Genomic DNA, 18,957 nt, shown 5'->3' with positions numbered 1-18,957 from the left:
TTTTATGTCCATGTTTTTTCACATAAGCCTTCACAGAGCTGCTTACAGTAACTTAATGAATGCAGATATTATTTGGAAACTGATCACAATCATTAAGCAATGATTTGGTACAGGCAAGCTAACTATGATTACTACAAAAAACAAACAAACGAGTAGAGGCAGTTAAAAATAAATAAGGAGGGGAAGAGAATATGGAATTGGGTGCAGAATTCAGCTGTTGTTGTCCGGCTGTGTATACACCACAGATTTCAAGCAGTTCAGGACAAGACTACAGTGCTGTTTCCCACAATAATTTTAATTCATTAGCCCAACAAGATTAATTATTGCTGCTTTGGACAAATTGGACCCTTAAAAAAATGAAAAACCCAACACTTTGACGCTTTCGGGCCTATGTATGGATAGTGTTCTATTTATCATCAATCCTTCTATTTCCAATGTTCCGGCAGGGAATGGCGCTTAGGTAGCCAAAACAGCTCCACCCCCACATAAGGGAAGGGAGCAGGAGCAACAGGCTTGGGGGGACCCCAAAATTTCTCAGAGTACAAACAATCTAAAGGGACAGAAAACCTGAAAGTGTGGGGGCAGGGAACACTCTCCCAAACAGCTCAGCAAGGACTAAGAGTGCTTAGTAGCTATGGAAAGCCAACTGACCACTGAGGGTGTGGGCAGATAATGGGGGCAGAAAAGTTATTTAGGGCAAGAAAAACTCCATTTCCAAAAACTCCTTCCCTGTTTCTATAATCCTCCTTAGGCTGAGTTTTTGCAAAAACTGAGGTTGGGGAAAACGTTGGGATCTCTGAGCGTGCTACCTTCTCAGTTCAGTACTACCACTTGTGGTCTTGTGCAGTTCTGCTGGATCAATTCAAGGCAGATCTAGTGCAGGTGTGCTGATGGGAAGCCCACAAGCAAGATGGCAGCTCTCCCCACTTCAGGTTCCTGGCAATGGGGATTCAGAGGCATCCAACTTCCAAACGTAGAAGGAGAACATAGCCATCGTGGTCGGTATCCACTGATAGTCTTATTACCCTCTCTGAATTTAACGCTATCCAAGTTGGTGGCCATCACTACTACTTCTGGGAGCAAATGCCATAGTTTTAAACTATGCGCTGTCATGGTGTGAAGAAGTACTTTCAACATTAGGGCAGGGAGATGCTAGGAGGGCTCTGCGTTTCCATCTGTGTTGTGTTTACACACAGCTCCGAAACCACGAAGCTCTGCTCTCAAATATTTACCTGCAGCCGAGCTGAGCACCCCCACCAGCCCGCTCTGTCTGCCTCCCTTCCTATCTCTCCCTCCTTCCCCCCCTTCATACAACACTTAAGCACACAGCCTTGTTTATCCTACTGCTCTATATTCCTCTTTCCTGATCAAGAGATCCTTTGTCTGTCAACCTGCCTCTCTGCATGCCTCTCTGCCCTGTGTTTGCACTCATTACCACTGAGCCAAGCCTTCAGCAGGCGCTTGGTTTTGAGTGTGTGTGTGTGTGTGTGTGTGGCTAGCATCCAAGTACTTGGGGGATTTCCTCCCAAGAAAACTGAAGACTAGCTTTGGTAGATTCCAGGTTAGATGGATCTCAGGCTTGACCTGAGCCAAGTCGCTCATCCAAAAGTTTGCACGAGGCCTGCACACTTGGAATATGTCAAAGAATCCTAAAGGGGAGAGTGCCTCTGAGCATGCACTGAGGGCCAAGCTTATACCACCAAGTAATCACCCTCAGGGAGGCTAGGATGCTAGATATCCGAACCAGCTTCAATCACATATTTTTCTTTTGGAAAAATTAAGTGCTGAGTTTGCATGGAGAGGAATGAGCTCAAGGACACCCACGGGAGAGAGACCCCACCAATCCCTTTCAAAGTATCTGGGAGAAAAGCAAGGGCAAGGCACTTATCTGTGAACCAAACTGATTTGTGAACTGAACTGGGAAAGAGGGAAGAGTCTTTTGCTGATGAGTGGAGCCACAGAAGGAGAAGGTGACTCTTCCCTGAGAGCTTGGGGTTTAAGAAAAATGCTGGAGCCTTGTACTGGCGGGGTGGGTGGGGGTGGAATAATGTCAGGTTGAGAATCCTTTTCCCAGTAGCCTTGGGACAGACAGACTGATAGGGATGAGAAGGGATGTCTCTTTACTCCAGTTAGCCCAGTTCCCACCGTCCATGAAACCAGTTCCTGCCCCCCTCACACACACACACACTCAGCGGCAGCGGCAGGATTTCACAACCATGTTGCTGAGTTGCTGTACTTTGGGCAAGCGGCCAACGTAGTAGAGGATAGTCAAGGGTTCCAGTTCATGGGGGACACAGCATGGGGCAGCCGAGGCCTCAGGGTTCAGCTTGTTGTACAAGGGGAGCACCTGCGTGATATTGGGATTGAAGAGAGAAGCCGTTAAGTTACATGCCTTCTTCTCTAGTTCTTTCCCTAACCCAGAACCACTTTAAGGATGACATGCCTTCTTCCTTGCTGCCCAGATGCCTTGAACTCCTGTCTAGTGATTGGATTGGGGCAAACTGGATTCAGTTTACATTTAAAGGCAAATCTACCAAATTCACACTTCTTTTAAAAAACAACAACATGCCAACCAAAACTCAGTGCGGTTCCCCAGCCAAGCAATGTGTACATTGGCGGGGGAGTGTGCATTTTTTTAACAAAAGCATATATTACTAAAACTAACATACAGTACAGGAATGCATTATATTTTAAGGGGAAAGAGCATGCAAAGTTGTGTGTTTTCAGAGAAATTGAAACTGAAATGCAGGTGAATTTCCGTGAGGATTTCTTTCGCAAAAAAGAATTTGCAAACTGATGTGGAAAATGTGGGGAACTGAACATAGGTTTGGAAAAATCAAATGGCCCTCCAAGTGTTGTTGGACCAACTCCCATCATTCCCAGTCAGCAGGGCCAATGGTCAGAGAGGGTGATGGAAAAACTCATCAGGATCTTAGTGCCAATTTCTCCTAATAAACACATTTTTGTGTGCTATTTTGCATGCAATTGATTAGTGTGCAAATTTTGCAAACAATTTCCTCTAATAACATTTTTGTTTGTTATTTTCACTAATATATTCATTTTGTGGGCATTTTTGTAAACATTGGATGGAGATCTGAATCACAAAATTAGGAGAAGCACAGTTCTCATCTTTTTCAGAAAGTGCGAATTTGATAAATGTGGCAACCTACATCAAATTTTTCCCATGTCACTATCTACAGGTTCCCCACCCCTTATCTAGCACATGACATTATATAGGGCCACCATGTGTTATAGCTCTCTGTCTAACTAAACTGAAATGATGGGTGGCAGCAGGACTAGGCCCAAAAGGGACAATTAAGAAGCCAGAAACAAGTAGTAATATACTCAGGGGAACCTGAAGAAGCTCAAAAGTACAAAAAAGAATAAAAAAGCAAATGGGGTACTGCCACCCCCCAAAAAGAAATAGCCCAAGCATGCTCAACAGACCTGGAATGTTGAGTATCATGGCGCTTCCAGATGACCTGTTATTGAACATTCATCCTCATTTGCTTGGAGATGATATCAGCTATTTATTGAGCATTGACTCTGATTTATTCACAAGGAGGTTGGATAACAGTGTTTGTCCTACACTTTCCAATGCACTTCCCTTGTCGCTAAAAGTCCAATCTTTTTGCGGAAGTAGGTTTGTTGCTTCCAGTCAACGATAACTGTACAACCTGAATTCTTGCCAATATCATGCCTAGCCCTGACCGGGTGCCAGGCGTGGAGTCCTCAGAGGCCAAACCGGATCAGACACCCCACAGGCCATGGACCTTGAGAAGCAGGCAGGGCCCCCTGAGTCCTGGGCCAAGGATCCCCTAGAGGGGTCCTCTGGGGAAGAACCTCTGGAAAGGTCAGAGGTCAGAGGAGGTGAAAGGTCAGAGGAGGAGATGGAGTCTGGTCCTTAAGAGTGCCAATGCCAGAAACTTCAGATCTAAGCCGAAGAGCAATGGTCTATGGACCCAGAGTCAGCAGGCTACTTGTGAGTAAGGGATCCCTGCATCACAGGGGGTTGAACTAGATGACCCTTGGGGTCCCTTCCAACTCTACAATTCTAAGATTCTATGTTTCTACTCATGAGTAAACGATCCCTACACTCCTTCACTGCCAGCAGCTGTGGTTAGAATGTGGTTTAGGAGACCAGATGGTATTATAAGGCTTCCTTCTTGAACCTTCCAGTTGCTGGAAACAACACAGTTCTCTGGTTCTTGACTCCTGACTCTGCTTATTCCTCCTTGCTGTGCTGTACCTTGTGGACTACCCTGTGATATTGCCCTTGGACTGTTTCTTGGCCTGACTTTTAGATCCTGGCTTGACCTTCTGGAGTCCCTGTGTTTGACCTTGGTTTGTTTGGGCTACACTGCACCAGCAACCCTGTCTGTGCTAGTGAGGTACTTTGGTGAGAAGCTAGTATTTCAGAAACAAGGGCTCCCTGGAGTGTGACATCCGGTATGTGACTACATCCCACCCAAAAATAGAGACAGTCTGAAAGGGCCCATGATTGGAAAAGTAAACTGTGAGGAGGGTAGGGATGGAATGGAATGGAGTATCCTGGAATAGGAGCATATTTTCTTGCAGGTCTCCATTGAGCTTCTGGCCCAACTTCACTGGCTGCCAATTAGCTTCTGGGCCCAATTCAAAGTGCTGATTTTGACCTATAAAGCCTTAAATGGCTTGGGACCATAATACCTAAAGGACCACCTCTCCCCATATAGACTGTCCCAGACTCTGAGTTCATCATCTGAAGCCCTATTTTGTGTACCGCCTCCACATGAGGTCCAGAGAGTGACAACATAAGAATGGGCCTTCTCTGTAGTGGCTCCCTGTTCATTGAATGCTCTCCCCAGAGAGGTTTGCCTGGTGCCTTGCTTACATATTTTTAGGCACCAGGCAAAAACAACCAGGCCTTTGGCTGATTAATATTATGCAGCCTTTTAAAACGTGGTTATTGTTTTGTTTTAATTAGTTACAGTTGTACCTTGGATCCCAAACGCCTTGGCTTCCGAACGATCGAAGCTTGGAAGTGAGTGTTCCGGTTTTCGAACGATTTTCGGAACCCAAATGTGGAAGCTATGTGGCTTCCATAGCTTCTGGTTGGCTGCAGGAGCTTCCTGCGGCCAATCAGAAGCCACGCTTTGGTTTCTGAACATTTTGGAAGTCGAACGGACTTCTGGAACGGATTTTGTTCAGCTTCCAAGGTACGACTGTACTTGTTTTTATCCTGTACTTTATTCTGTGAACTTCCCTGAAATTGTATGCTTAAGGGTGGCATATAAATCTGAATAAAATAAAATAAACAAAATATTGTAACTCAGGATAGATCCATTAAAATTAATAACTATGGCTTGTTACGATATAGAAGCAACGCAGCTGCAAACTGATAGCTTGAAAACATCACATGATGGGAATGGTGGGACTGACTGTGGGAAACAGTGGGACAGTCAGTTCACAGGGCAATGCACCGGAATTTGCTCAGAGTGTAATTTGAGACCTTCCTCTTGCATATGCACAGGAAGTATCTGTCACTTGCTGGAAGGAGTTTGAAGTAAACGGACATGTTTTCTGTAGTGCTGGAAAGTCAAAATAAAAGCATGTGAAATAGACGTTTCTGTCTATCTCCTTTCCCTGCCGGGGAGCAGGAGGGAGGGGGTGTGCATCTCCCACGCTGATAGGTGTCGCCTATTGAGACCTAGCCTGGATCCTGCGGGAATTGCAGACAGGGAGGTCACCGTAGACCAAGACGGGAGCCCGGGAGAGTTGCCAGCTTCTCCCAAAGAAGGCTTGATTTACAACATGGCTAACTTAGGTTAGTCCAGGGGCCTACTCTGAGTAAAAATTAGTTGACTATCACCCGTTGAATTAAGAACAAGTATTCTTTCTCCCGCTCCATGAGGTTCTATGTTGGCACAAAGGGTGGTGGAATTGGAGATCCCAGGGGTAGAATAATAGATTTGGGGTTTGGCTGCAGGCTAGGGGTTCAGGGAGAGACATCCACCACCTGCCCGCTTGTGTGCCCCTCTCACCATGTTGTACTGCGTGTCCATACTCCATACGTAACGGCAGCTCCCTGCGCAGAAATTTGCCTTGTAGCCTTTGGGCTGGTGGATCCACTTCCACTTCAGATCCTTGCGGAAATCAATGTACAGGGTGCGCAGGCAACAGCCCTGGTCTGTACTCCTGGAGCAAGATGGGGAATTAATAATAATAATAATAACAATAATTTTTATTTATACCCCGCCCTCCCCAGCCAAGGCCGGGCTCAGGGCGGCTAACAATCAATAATAAAAACAAGTTGAATGAATACAACTTAAAAACAAGATTAAAATACAACATTAAAATATTGAAACATTAAAATATTAATTGGGGGGTGAGTGCGAGTGGAGAGAAGGAATCAAAAAGATGGGGTCCACATACCAAGTAAACCAGGAGTGGGGGCACTTCGCTGTCTGGCCCTCATAACTCCCTCCAAGCCACACCCCTCCCTGGCCCATCTTCACGCCCGAAATATTTTTGCCTAGCTTGAATGTGTTTGTGAACTCCGATAACCCCCCTTTTGTTTGCCTGAAAAGGGATGTGCTTGCATGGGCGGGTGTGTGTGGAAAGTTACCTACTGCACACAGGCAAAATTTACATCCGTTGCCCCGCCCATCTTTTGCCTCTGGCCCCGCCCACTGCTGGCATTGGGCCCTTCGGCTGGAAAAGATATCCCAGTGTAAACCAATGGAACTCATGGACACAGGATGCAACAGTGGCTCGGTCATGGGGGTGGGAGGAAGTAGGCAGCACCAGAAACCCAAAAGAAGCAGCAAATACAGTGCCCAAGGACTGCATCTTTATCAAAAAGCGCCCTTGCAGAACAATGAAGTGTTCAGCCTCTGTGGGTTGAGGACAACGACAACCCTTCCTCCGGCTGTATTGATAGGAGAACCTTATCCCTTGTCCCCCTTTGGGATAGGGTTGTATCTACTCAATTATAGAGGAGAGGGCACTCTGCGTACCCTTAGAGGTGCTTTGCTTTTGCTAGAAATGTGGGGTAGAAAATTTTAAAACATATAAATGTTGACTGTGGATTTTATGCAGTTCAGTCTTAACGCAGAACAGACTCGCTTAAAATCAAGGAACATTACTAAATTGTCAATTTCAAAGGGTCTACTTTGAGTTACGGATGGGGAAGAGTTTAAAGGCAAACTTACACTTTTCAAAGCAATTTGCAAGCCATGGGACTCTGAATTTGTATTCTGAATTTGTATTATTTTATCCTGCCCATCTGACTGGGTTGCCCCAGCCACTCTGGGCTGCAAAAGATTCCTGCATTGCAGGGGGTTGGACTAGATGACCCTTGGGGTCCCTTCCAACTCTGTGTTGATACTATGGTTCTATGAAACAGAGCCATCCGTTGAAAGTCACACTTCTCCAACTTTTGCAATGTAGATAAAGTGTGCGTATAAATGCATATAATAGTCAATGCAACAACATACAGAAAGGCATTATATCAGGGACATTGCTTTGCAAAAATGTGTATATTAGGCAAAGCTTCTTACAAATGTGCATGTTACAAGAGGAAAAAAAACCACGAACTGATGTGGAATTGTGAGAGAACCAAACTTAAAATTGGAAAAATGAGAAGCTGAGAGGAAGTGAAACTGACAGGTGCACCCATTCCCTACTCCAGGTACGACTTAGTTGGAGGCAAACCCCTGTCTGGCGTTTAATGAAAAGGCGTTGAAACAGGTGAAAAGAGGTGTTGTTGGATTTCATTTTATGTATGTATATAAATATATTTTAAATTTTATTTTCTCTTAGGTTGCCTTTTAGGGCTAGATGGGTGTTTGCTAAAGGAGGGAAGGGCCACAAGAAGATCAAGAGTAACCACTAAAGGGGTTTTTTTCCCTGCCACTGAGTCACTTCAAGAAGACATACAGTCTCTGTGTTCACAGCTGGGATCATTCTGTCTGCCAGAAAATGGGGACTGACAGGAGATGGGGTGATCACTGTGCTCAGTTTCTGAAATCCAGATGATCCCTTAAAAAGCACTGGGTGGGCTGTTATACCCAGCATGATCACTCTCATTGAAGAGTGGAGATAGGCTGCATAAGGAAAAACCAACAAAATGTGAAAGGATATACGGACTGTGCACCATCGATCAATCACTAAGGTCATTCAACCAATACCTTCCTCCTCCCCCTCCCTTCCCCAGCAGTCTGCGGAACTCCTTGAAACAAGGGGGGCTTCCAGATGGCCAGTTTATTGAGCATTCCATCCTGATTTGTTTGCGCAAAGTTTGTGGGGAAGAATGCTATTTATTGAGCATTCATTCTGATTTGTTTGCAAGGAAGTTAGGCGACATTGCACCAAGCATGTGTGAGGTCCGCCCTTTCCAGTATGTACACTTTCCCATCATTTCCCACATAGTAAAAAGTTGAATTGGTGGTGGGGGAGGTGGGTTTGTTGTGCAAGAGCTCTAGGTCAGCTTTAATTGCACAGCCAGAATGTGCTGGTATGTGATTGAATGGCACCTGAACATAGCAGCAGGCTGGGAAAGCTCAGGGTATTAGGATGAGACAGAATCATAGGTTTGTGGAGTTGGAAGGGATCCCCAAGGCTTATCTAGACCAACCCCCTGCGATGCAGGAATCACAGCTAATGATCATTGAGATGGTGATGAGGAACAAGTTGCCCCTCCAAGGAGGAGAGCAGTACAGGATGATTTGCAGAAGCAATGCAGAGACTTAAGATGAGGTTCTGCATTTTTAATACTTCCTAGTTTGCACTTTCTGAAAGAATACAGCGGTACCTCGGGTTAAGTACCGTATTTTTCGCTCTATAAGACGCACCAGACCACAAGACACACCTAGTTTTTGGAGGAGGAAAAAAAGAAAAAAAATATTCTGAATCTCAGAAGCCAGAACAGCAAGAGGGGTTACTGTGCAGTGAAAGCAGCAATCCCTCTTGCTGTTCTGGCTTCTGTGATAGCCGCATAGCCTGCATTCGCTCCATAAGACGCACACACATTTCCCCTTACTTTTTAGGAGGGAAAAAGTGAGTCTTATAGAGCAAAAAATACGGTACTTAATTCGTTCTGGAGGTCCGTTCTTAACCTGAAACTGTTCTTAACCTGAAGCACCACTTTAGCTAATGGGGCCTCCTGCTGCCGCACCGCCAGAGCACGATTTCTGTTCTCATCCTGAAGCAAAGTTCTTAACCTGAAGCACTATTTCTGGGTTAGCGGACTCTGCAACCTGAAGCGTATGTAACCTGAAGCATATGTAACCTGAGATACCACTGTATGTGAACCATAACACAGTTATCCTTCAAAACTGGAACATCTCTGAATTTCATGGTGCAATGCTCCAGCCAGACAATATACTGTATACAAAAAAAAAATGCATCTACCGGGGGAAATGTGCATTAAACTGTATATATTTGTGAACATAATATGCAAAAATACCTTGTTTTAGGGGGGAAATGCTTTGCAAAAAAAGAGCCTGTATGTATATTGGGAGAAATCCAAGCTGTATCGACAATGAATTGATAGAGTCGTCCACTGTTCATTGAGACCAGTGGCACTTCTGGTCTCCCAAACCACAAAACACACACCCAACTGTTAGGATGTTTAAGGGCCCAACACAATGTTGATATCTCTGAAGAGCTTTGCTTCCTCACCTGGCACAGCTGGGAGTATTGGCTGACCTCCGACGCCGTCCCTTGGGTGGGGACTCCAACCGGTGGGGGGGCAGCAGAGTGAGGATCAGGTGCGGAGCTTTGCCGCTGAGATCTGGGGGCCTTGTGCGCCCTTTCCAGGCTTCCTTGATAAGATCGTCATCCAGGCCTGCGTGTGTATAGAAAGTAGCTGCGTGACTCACAAACCCAGGGGTGGAGAGAGGGTGGTGCTGAAATCCCCACCCCACCCCGAAGTCTCTGCCTATGTCCATACCTGCAAACCGAGCCTCCAGCTCCTCACTGTGGTTGGGGTTAATCGTGTTTCCAGCAGGGACGTAAGTGCAACAGGGGCAGTGCACTCCCAACTTGAAGCCCAGGTTTCTCTCTGGGGAAGAAGATGCAGAGAGGAGAAGAATTAAAATGGAGAATTTGGATCTCGCCGTCATAAAGCGCAGAAGCAATTATGTTGACCTTGCTACTTCTGTGTGCCTTTTAACAGCAGTCTGGCCCACACTGTAGAAACTAAGCCAGGGATGCTTTTCTCCATCCCTTCATCTTGATTCCAGGAAAGGTTTTCTCTGTGCCTGGCTGATGTTAAAAGGCACAGGTTCAAGGCCAGCACACCCACCCACACACACACACACACACACACCCCATATGAGATGGCAATCCTATACGCCAGAGACAGTGGTGGCTGATGCCCATTGGGACTGGTAGGCTAAAAAGCCGGGAACCCGGCAGTAGGTGGCGCCAGAGTCAATGATTGGCAGGGCCAACTCATTGTCCCATCTTCCTCCTCCCTGCTGAGCTCCACAAAGGGCAACACTGAGACTAAGGAGGAGGAAGCTGGTTGCAAATAAGAAGGCAGGCAGGTGTGGACTGACTGAGGAGCAGGCCGATGCTGGTGGAGCAGTGCCCATGGGCGTAGCCAAGGGGGAGCGGGGGGCAGCTGCCTCTTCCCAGAGCAAGTAAAACAATAGAAATACTTAACTAACAGACCAATCACATTGGTTCTGCCCTCCCTAACAAAAGTCCTGTCCCCCCCCAAAAAATCCTGGCAGTGCCCATGGTAGTGCCCATGTGCCCTAATGGACCAACCTCCACTGGCTAGAGATGGGGAACCTTTGGCCCTCCAACTCCAGTTTCTATCAGCCCCAACCAGCACAAACAATGGCAGGGCTTATATAGAGGTGGGGAGATGGTTCAAGGCTGCTAAAGGAACAGGGCGCTTCTCAGCTGAGATAAGTTGGAAAAGGAGAGGGAGTGCCTAGACATGGTAGAGGCATCCCCTCCTCTGTTGCAGCAGGTTGGTGTGATGACGGCTTGGGTAGGAGTGAAGAAAGGCCAGAAATGGCTGCAGTTGACCACTAACAGATGTTGAAGAAATGGGGGCAGGCTTGGAAAATGCCAGGCAGATGGTAACCTTCCCCCTCCCTCAAAAAATAATAATAATTAAGGGTTGTATCCAAGTAAGTCCTGCTGGGAGAAGACCTATTGAAAATAAGTTCATTAATTTCAGTGGGGTCTGCTCTGTGTGGGACTGAGGTTAGATACAACTCTGAATACTTTCCAAGTGAAGAATCTTCCCTCCATACAAATAGGTTTAGGAAGAGAGGGGCTCTCACCTCTTTTATCCAGCCACTGGCTGATGGTGTCTGTGACATCAAAGGACACCCACTCAGCCCTATCAGTCGGGTGAAACGTTCGACTTTCCACATAACGCTGGGTTGGTCCTGAAGGCTCTCTTGCCCGTATCACCTGGGGAGGTTTTTAATTTTGTTCCATTAAAATGTTACACTCTGCTTTTCACCATACTGTCCCCAAGGTGGCTTATAACATTTAAAACCAGAGGAAGCAACCATTTTGTTGGCATTTTATGGAGAAACGACCAGATTTGTGCTTCTCAAACCAGTACACGAATTGTAACACACTGATCCTTTGAAATTTGCACGTTTGAATTTTGCAGTGTAGTTCTTTATCCAACCAAAAGTGCAGGGGGGGATGTATATTTTAGGGGGAATGCAAATGCATACATCAATGAAAAAAAACCTAGCATACAAAAATGCCTTCTATTACGAGTAATTGCAATTAAAAATGTGTGCACTAGTCAAAAGTGCATACGAAAACGGTGTCTGCTAGAGAGGTATTCACAAAATTGCAATACGAAGAACTGTACTGAAGACTGAGAAAATGAGAACCCAAAAGAAACTTTCAACAATGGATTTGTCCCTCTCTCAGGCACTTTGGGGCTCTGACCTGATACAACTCCACGCGTTGCTCCACCACACTCGCTCGGGGGTTTGGGACCCTGTAGATGCGCAGCTCGGCCTGAACGAGGCTGCTGAGGTTGCGCTCAGCGCCTGAGACGTCAAAACGCAGAAGGCGAAAGAAGGGGCTGGCTTGGGTGCTAGCGATGGAGTCTGCAGAGAGGGAGGAGAACAAAGAAGTTGACAGTATCATCAGAGGAAGAAGGTAAGAAAATGACCACTGCTCTTTTAACCTATTTTCATAGACTCATAGAAGGATCCCAAGTCCAAGCCTCTGCGGTGCAGGAACTGCAACGAAAGGATCCCTGGCAGACAGTGGGAGACCTACACTTTGGGGGCCCTGAAGTTTGAACTGTCATGGGATCCTCCGCAACCAGCAATGACGTCTGAGTAACCACTTCAACGGGGTTGTTCCATGACAGATCACGACAACTTTACAACAGATGTACCACTGACTTTGGGGTTATTGAAATATATGCGCAAAAAACGAATCAATTCGAGTCATGCCACTCAAATTGAGTCTATTAGTTATTTTTCTTCTCCAACATATTTCTTAAAGATAAAACATTTGGTGTGGCACAAGCAAGTTTTTACTCTGAAAGTGTGGCCCAGAGGAAAAACATTTTTGAACCACTGGATTAAATGTCGGCAAACAACCCTCTGCATTATCTGAGCTACCTCGCTGTCTTATGATAACCGTGCACAGGGCAATGGCCTAATGTGACTGACCGGTGATATGAAACCATCGATAGTCCATCAGCCACAGCCCATTCACACAAACAAATGCGGTCCCTAAGTAGAGAATAGGCACCTGTGGGTGGGTCCTTAGCATTTTTCCTCATTGCCTTCCAATAACTTCTATGAGTCCTGTGGGGGGAATGGCCGGGGCTCAGTGGGAGAGCATCTGCTTTGCATGGAGAAGGTCCCAGGTTCAATCTATGGCATCTCCAGGCAGGGCTGCGAATGTTCCCCTGCCTGAAACCCCGGAGAGCCACTGCCAGTCAGTGCAAACAGTCCTGAGCTACATGGACCAAAGTTCTGACTCAGTATAAAAAGACGGTTTCCTACATTCCTGTGATTGCACCAATGGCCCACCTAGCCCTTATTTCCTCTCTGTGGCCAACCAGATACGTAAGAGGAGTAGCTTCTGGTAAACTGCCTCTGGACATGGAGGCTCCATTTAGGTATAATAATAATAATAATAATAATAATAATAATAATAATAATAATAATTTATTTGTACCCCACCCATCTGGCTGGGTTTCCCCAGCCACTCTGGGCGGCTTCCACAGAGACAAAAAATAAACTAAGATGTCACACATTAAAAACTTCCCTGAACAGGGCTGCCTTTAGATGTCTTCTAAATGTCAGGTAGTTGTTTATCTCTTCGACATCTGATGGGAGGGCGTTCCACAGGGCAGGCGCCACTACCAAGAAGGCCCTCTGCCTGGTTCCCTGTAGCTTTGCTTCTCGCAATGAGGGAACCGCCAGAAGACTCTCGGCACTGGACCTCAGCATCCGGGCAGAACAATGGGGGTGGAGACGCTCCTTCAGGTATACTGGGCCGTGGCCATTTAGGGCTTTAAAGGTCAACACCAACACTTTGAATTGTGCTCGGAAACATACTGGGAGCGTACGTATCATGACTCACCCTCCCAACAGACCCCTCCCCAGTCATGGTTGCTCTTGCCATCCTAATGGATTCATCCTCCCCACACTCTGAGCTTGACCCAGGGCCATGTTGGCCGCTCCAAGGCTCAGCCATCTCCCACCCCTTTTTCACGCCCCTTACTGTCAGCGTGCCCGGCGGGCTGCATGTCCACCCGCCGCACTTCCTTGGCGTAGTACTCCTCTTCCTCGCTGCTGCTGCTGGCGCTCCGTCCGCCGCAGGCCACCTGCTCCCGCGTCAGCTCCCGCGTGCTGTTGTACAGCAGCATCACCTCGGGGGGCGGTTGTTCGGGCACCCCTTCCTCTTCCTCGGGAGGTGTTGCCAGCTGCAGCTTGCTGAGGATTTGGCCTCGCACGGCCTGGACCCTCCGTGCCCGGGCTACCTCCAAGTCCAAGGTCTGGCAGGTAGAGAGTGCCATGGCTGTGCCACTGGGGCCCGTCACCAATGGCATGGCCAGAAGCACCAGGAAAAGCATGTTTGGGGGGTGCCAGGTTCCACAAAAGCCAAAATAAGAGGGGGCGACAAACGGCTGCTCTAGGCTGGCAACCTAGCCCGCCTCAAGTCTGCCAGTTCTTCCGGACAACGCAGAAAGCCAGCCACCCGTCCCAGTGGGGTTGGTCGCAGCCTGATGATGAAACAGTAAGTCTTGGTCCTCTCCCTGAAGGGGGCTGGGGAGCGTCTGAAGTTCTTCCGACAAGCCCACAAAGACTTGGGAAGTCTTGCAGGAGTCCAAGGGCTGGTGCAAAGCTGGCTGTAGTCACATGCAGCGGGCGAACCAGGCCACCTTCTCTGCGCCGTCGTCGTATTTGTGCGCCTCCGTCTCCATCTCTCTCGCCTCAGCCCTTTCTGCTGGGCTAGAAGCAGCTGAAAACAGCCAGGAGTTGCTCAGTGCTCTCTCCCTCCATCGCCTCAGGAAACTGGGAGAGCCACTCAGAGACAAGCTGTCTCCCACCCTCCAACACCCCCCCCCAATCCTTCCCACACATCCTCCACCCCCTTCCTGCCACATGCTTTCGCTCCACAGAGCCAGCATTGATCGAGAAGGGCCCCGGAGCCTCGCAAAGAGGTCTGGACCGTGCACCCTGCCCAGACGCACCTCTTCCCGGCCTCTCCCGCTGCATCTTAAGCCTCCCTGGTGTTGAGGTGGCTCCTTTTCACCTTCCAGATTATTGGAACATAGGCCAAAGTTTCAAATCACCTTTTTCTTTTGCTTTGAGTCAGGAGCTTCAGCTGTTTGGGGCAATGGGGAAATTGCTGGGCAATTATTTTGGGTGGGAGGGGGGGAACCCCACACAAAACATATATAGATTAAAAATCTACCTATCTAAGTCCAGCCAGTTTAAAATGACTTGGATATTGATCCCACATGATCTAGGCACACACCCCACACACATGCATTCCACTGTTTCTCAAGAAAGGTGAGGTGGTTTGCTAGTAAATTGCATGAAAGAGCAATTTCTTACTGAAAGGGAGTGGTGTGAGTGAGAAAGAACCTGTCAAGGGTTCTGGTAGCAAACATACCTTACGAATGAATTTTTGACTCTGTCACTCACCTACAAAACACAGACACCTCTCTTTTCTCTGGGAGCCCCTCCAGACATCCTTTTTATTGTGCATTCATGATGATTTGTGCTCATGATGGTACTGGGGGGGTTAGACACAATCCTTCTTCCAATACGCTTTGCAACCTGCAAAAGTTTTGGGGGAGGCATTTATTTATTGTACTACTGAAATATAAGCATTTCTCAGCAGCATAAAAAAGAAGCCATTCAGAGAACAAAACTCATCTTAAACCTTAAGCTAAACCCCAATACTACCTTAAAATGCTTGCTGGAATAAGAAAGTACAGTGGTACCTCAGGTTACAGACGCTTCAGGTTACAGACTCGCCTAATTCAGAAATAGTACCTCGGGTTAAGAACTTTGCTTCAGGATGAGAACAGAAATCGTGCAGCAGCAGCAAGATGCCCCATTAGCTAAAGTGGTGCTTCAGGTTAAGAACAGTTTCAGGTTAAGAACGGACCTCCGGAACGAATTAAGTACTTAACCCGAGGTACCACTGTATTTGCCATGTGCTTGAAGTTCAGCGAGTAGGGGGCCTGCTTAATCTCAATCGGGAGGGAGTTCCACAGGACTGGGATCAATACACTGAATGTCCAGTTTCTAGCAGTTACGAGCTGTACCTCTGAGCCAACAGCTGCAGAGATGGGAAATCTCCCGTTGCTGTCAGCCTCCAGCTCCCATCGGTCCCACCCAGCATGGCCAATGGGCAGCAGTGGAGGCTGGTCCTTTAGGGGAGGTGTGGCACTGCCCTGCCAAGCTCTGCCTGCCTTCAGTCATTCTTCACCTGCCTCCCTCCCTTACTTGACAAGTCGAGCGTCTGGCACTGGCTGTCAGCCTCCTCCTTAGTCTCAGCGTTGATGGGGACAACATCAGACTCAGCTGGCTCTGCCCATCATTGACTCTACCTCCACCAGTCTTTTGCTCTGGCGCCACCTACTGTCAGCATCCCTGCCTTCCACCCTACCACTCCTAGGGAGTGCCAGCCTCCACTGACCTGGAGGATGTTCCCTGACCTGTAGGCGATCCAGAATGCGATGGGCCTGTGCTTTGAGCCAGCAGAGCTTATGTGATAGCACAGCTTGAGTACCAACAATACTCTGGGTTTTCCATAGGCTGGGCCGCATGCAAGATCAGTGCTTTGCACACCTAACAGCCACTCAGCTGTTAGGCCCGTATCGATCGCTGGTGATGCTTCTGCGTCTGCTGGAAAAGATTGATTGGGGAGCTGGCTCCTGCGCTAATAGGAGCAGGCCAAGCCATTAGCAGCGGGCAGAACAAGTGCCCCATGCCAACCTATGCTTGGCCTTCTGTCCCGCTGCCAGGCGTTGAGCAAGGCTTGGCCTCTGCTTCATTTTGCTGTCAGCAGCTTAATTATCATAGAAGCCGAGCGCCCCTGCCCCCTGCCCCTTTCCTTTTCTCTTTTAGAGTGTCGGGAGAACAAGCTTCAGGGAGTCGTAAGTGGAGAGTTCATTCACCAGTGACTGACACAGATAATAATAATAATAATTTTTATTTATACCCCGCCCTCCCCAGCCAAGGCCGGGCTCAGGGTAGCTAAGAAGCAATAATAAAAACAAATTGAATGAATACAACTTAAAAGCAAAATAAAAATACAACATTAAAATATTGAAACCTCATCGCAGGAGAAGAAAGGAAAAGAAAAAAGAAAGAGGGGGAGGGAATCAAATTGGCTCCAAGCCAAAGGCCAGGCAGAACAATTCTGTCTTACAGGCCCTGCGGAAAGAAATCAGATCCTGCAGGGCCCTGGTCTCATGAGGCAGAGCGTTCCACCAGTGCTGAAAAGGCCCTGGCTCTGGTTGAAGCTAATCTAACTTCCTTAGGGCCCTGGACCACTAGGGTGTTGCTATTTATGGACCTTGAGGCTCTCCGTGGGGCATACCGGGAGAGGCGGTCCTGTAGGTACGAGGGTCCTAGGCCGTGAAGGGCTTTAAAGGTCAAAACCAGCACCTTAAATCTGACCCTGTACTCTACCGGGAGCCAGTGCAGTTTGAAAAGCACTGGGCGAATATGCTCCCATGGCAGAGACCCCGTGAGGAGCCTCGCTGCAGCATTCTGCACCCGCTGGAGTTTCTGGGACAGCTTCAAGGGCAGCCCCGCGTAGAGCGAATTACAGTACTCAAGCATGGAGGTGACCGTCGCATGGATCACTGTGGCCAGGTCGGGGCGGGAAAGGTAAGGGACCAGGGGTTGATGAGATGAGATGCCAGGGGTTGGTAGCCCTCAGATGCAGTTATCCCCAGGTGGGGTAGAGAGGGAGGAAACCAAAAGCAAACTTGGGCAGCAATTCGTACAGTCATGGAGCTGCGTAGTTTTTCCTGTCCTTTGCTAAATCAGTTCAGGCACCGACCCAAGCACACTGGAAATCTAGATTTGTGCTATTAAAGGGGATTAAAGCACTCTGTCACCCCAGTGTAACAAATCTTCTTTTTTTAGTGACTTTTTGTGGTTAGGAAAATGATGGGGAAATGCACTGAAAAGTGCAGAATAAATAATTGATTTATGGGAAGACATATAAACACCCCACCCACCCACAAAAATCAGGATGATTCTAGGATAAATGGCTGCTCATTGTTGTATAACCTGCCAACAATTAAGATATAGTTCACATCCATACCTTACATTTAAAGCACTTGGCTTCCTGCAAATAATCCTGGGAACCACAGTTTATCTATTACAGAGCTACAATTCCCAGCACCCTTAAAAAAGTGCAGTTCCTAAGAATTTTGGGGGAGGAGCCCATGTACTTTAAGTACAGTGGTCCCTCGGGTTACATACGCTTCAGGTTACAGACTCCGCTAACCCAGAAATAGTACAGTGGTACCCTGCAAGACGAATGCCTCGCAAGACGGAAAACCCGCTAGACGAAAGGGTTTTCCGTTTTGGAGGTGCTTCGCAAAACAAATTTCCTATGGGCTTGCTTTGCAAGACGACAATGCCTTGCGAGTTCCTGCGGGGTTCCCCCCCCCTTTTCTAAGCCGCTAAGCCGCTTATCAGCTGATCCGATAAGCTGATAAGCCGCTAAAAGCCGCTAATAGCGCTAATCTGCTAATCCGTCAATGGGCTTGCTTCGCAAGACGAAAAAACCGCTAGACGAAGAGAATCACAGAACGGATTCTTTTCGTCTTGCGAGGCACCACTGCACCTCAGGTTAAGAACTTTGCTTCAGGATGAGAACAGAAATCGTGCTCCGGCGGCGCGGCGGCAGCAGGAGGCTCCATTAGCTAAAGTGGTGCTTCAGGTTAAGAACAGTTTCAGGTTAAGAACAGACCTCTGGAACTAATTAAGTACTTAACCCGAGGTACCACTGTGTATGGTGTTGCGGCAATCAAAATCTAACCTCTGCATGAGCTTTGTGCAAGTGAATCAGGACGAGTGCTCAACAGGCAGGTCCGTCCAGAGGAGCCCTGCATTATTTCCAGTTATGAACAGCTCTCTGGCATCTCCTGGCAGAGATGTGTCCCATCACCTGTTCCCTGATTGCTTTCTTAGCTGGAGAGGCCAGGCATCAAACCTGGGAGCTTCTGCTTGCAAAGCCTGTTCTCTGTCGCTGAGCTACAGTTCTCCCCACCACCAGCAGAGAGCACCACTGGGACTCTCCTGGACTGGGTGAGCTGGTTAGGAAGAAAGCTGAGGGGTAAAGTTGAAAGTCCTCTGAGCCATGTGACCTCCCTCGACCTTCTGGGCTAGCAGCACCTGTCCAGGAACTATGTGCTGCAGGGCTGGTCAGTTTTCCCAGACCAGATCACCATCCGCCCACTGGGGCTTTCCAGGTTCACAA

At 47.8% G+C, this 18,957-nt stretch overlaps 2 protein-coding genes across 2 annotated transcripts in view; one reads left to right on the top strand and one right to left on the bottom strand.

Annotated features, from left to right (window-relative positions):
• Positions 1 to 274: 274 nt before the first annotated feature.
• LOC310694506 (transforming growth factor beta-2 proprotein-like) lies at positions 275 to 14,526 on the bottom strand. Its single transcript, XM_083477629.1, has 7 exons — positions 13,720 to 14,526; positions 11,917 to 12,080; positions 11,286 to 11,418; positions 9,935 to 10,045; positions 9,664 to 9,829; positions 6,024 to 6,177; positions 275 to 2,347 (listed from the first exon to the last, which is right to left on the bottom strand). Exons 1-7 carry the CDS (start codon positions 14,069 to 14,071, stop codon positions 2,189 to 2,191), a joined length of 1,239 nt encoding a protein of 412 aa, XP_083333755.1. The 5' UTR covers positions 14,072 to 14,526; the 3' UTR covers positions 275 to 2,188.
• A 2,305-nt stretch (positions 14,527 to 16,831) lies between these two features.
• The window catches only part of CCDC88B (coiled-coil domain containing 88B), an 81,640-nt gene continuing 79,514 nt past the window's right edge, over positions 16,832 to 18,957 (top strand). The window contains exon 1 of the mRNA XM_083477496.1: positions 16,832 to 17,351. Within this exon, the coding sequence (XP_083333622.1) occupies positions 17,187 to 17,351 (165 nt within the window). The 5' untranslated portion in view covers positions 16,832 to 17,186. The remainder of the gene's footprint in view (positions 17,352 to 18,957) is intronic.

The sequence above is a fragment of the Podarcis liolepis genome (assembly GCF_965112155.1).
Source record: "Podarcis liolepis genome assembly, chromosome: 15".
In the NCBI taxonomy this organism is placed as follows: Eukaryota; Metazoa; Chordata; class Lepidosauria; order Squamata; family Lacertidae; genus Podarcis; species Podarcis liolepis.
This window is presented reverse-complemented; position numbering and strand designations above follow the sequence as displayed.

Bases quoted from the DNA above. Each gene is read 5' to 3' on its own strand.
- LOC310694506 (XM_083477629.1), bottom strand. From the start codon at position 14,071: ATGCTTTTCCTGGTGCTTCTGGCCATGCCATTGGTGACGGGCCCCAGT. The intron at 11,419-11,916 runs GTCAGAGCCCCA...AAACCTCCCCAG, and splicing joins AACGCGTGGAGTTGTATCAG to GTGATACGGGCAAGAGAGCC. The intron at 2,348-6,023 runs GTGAGAGGGGCA...AATATCACGCAG, and splicing joins TGGACACGCAGTACAACATG to GTGCTCCCCTTGTACAACAA.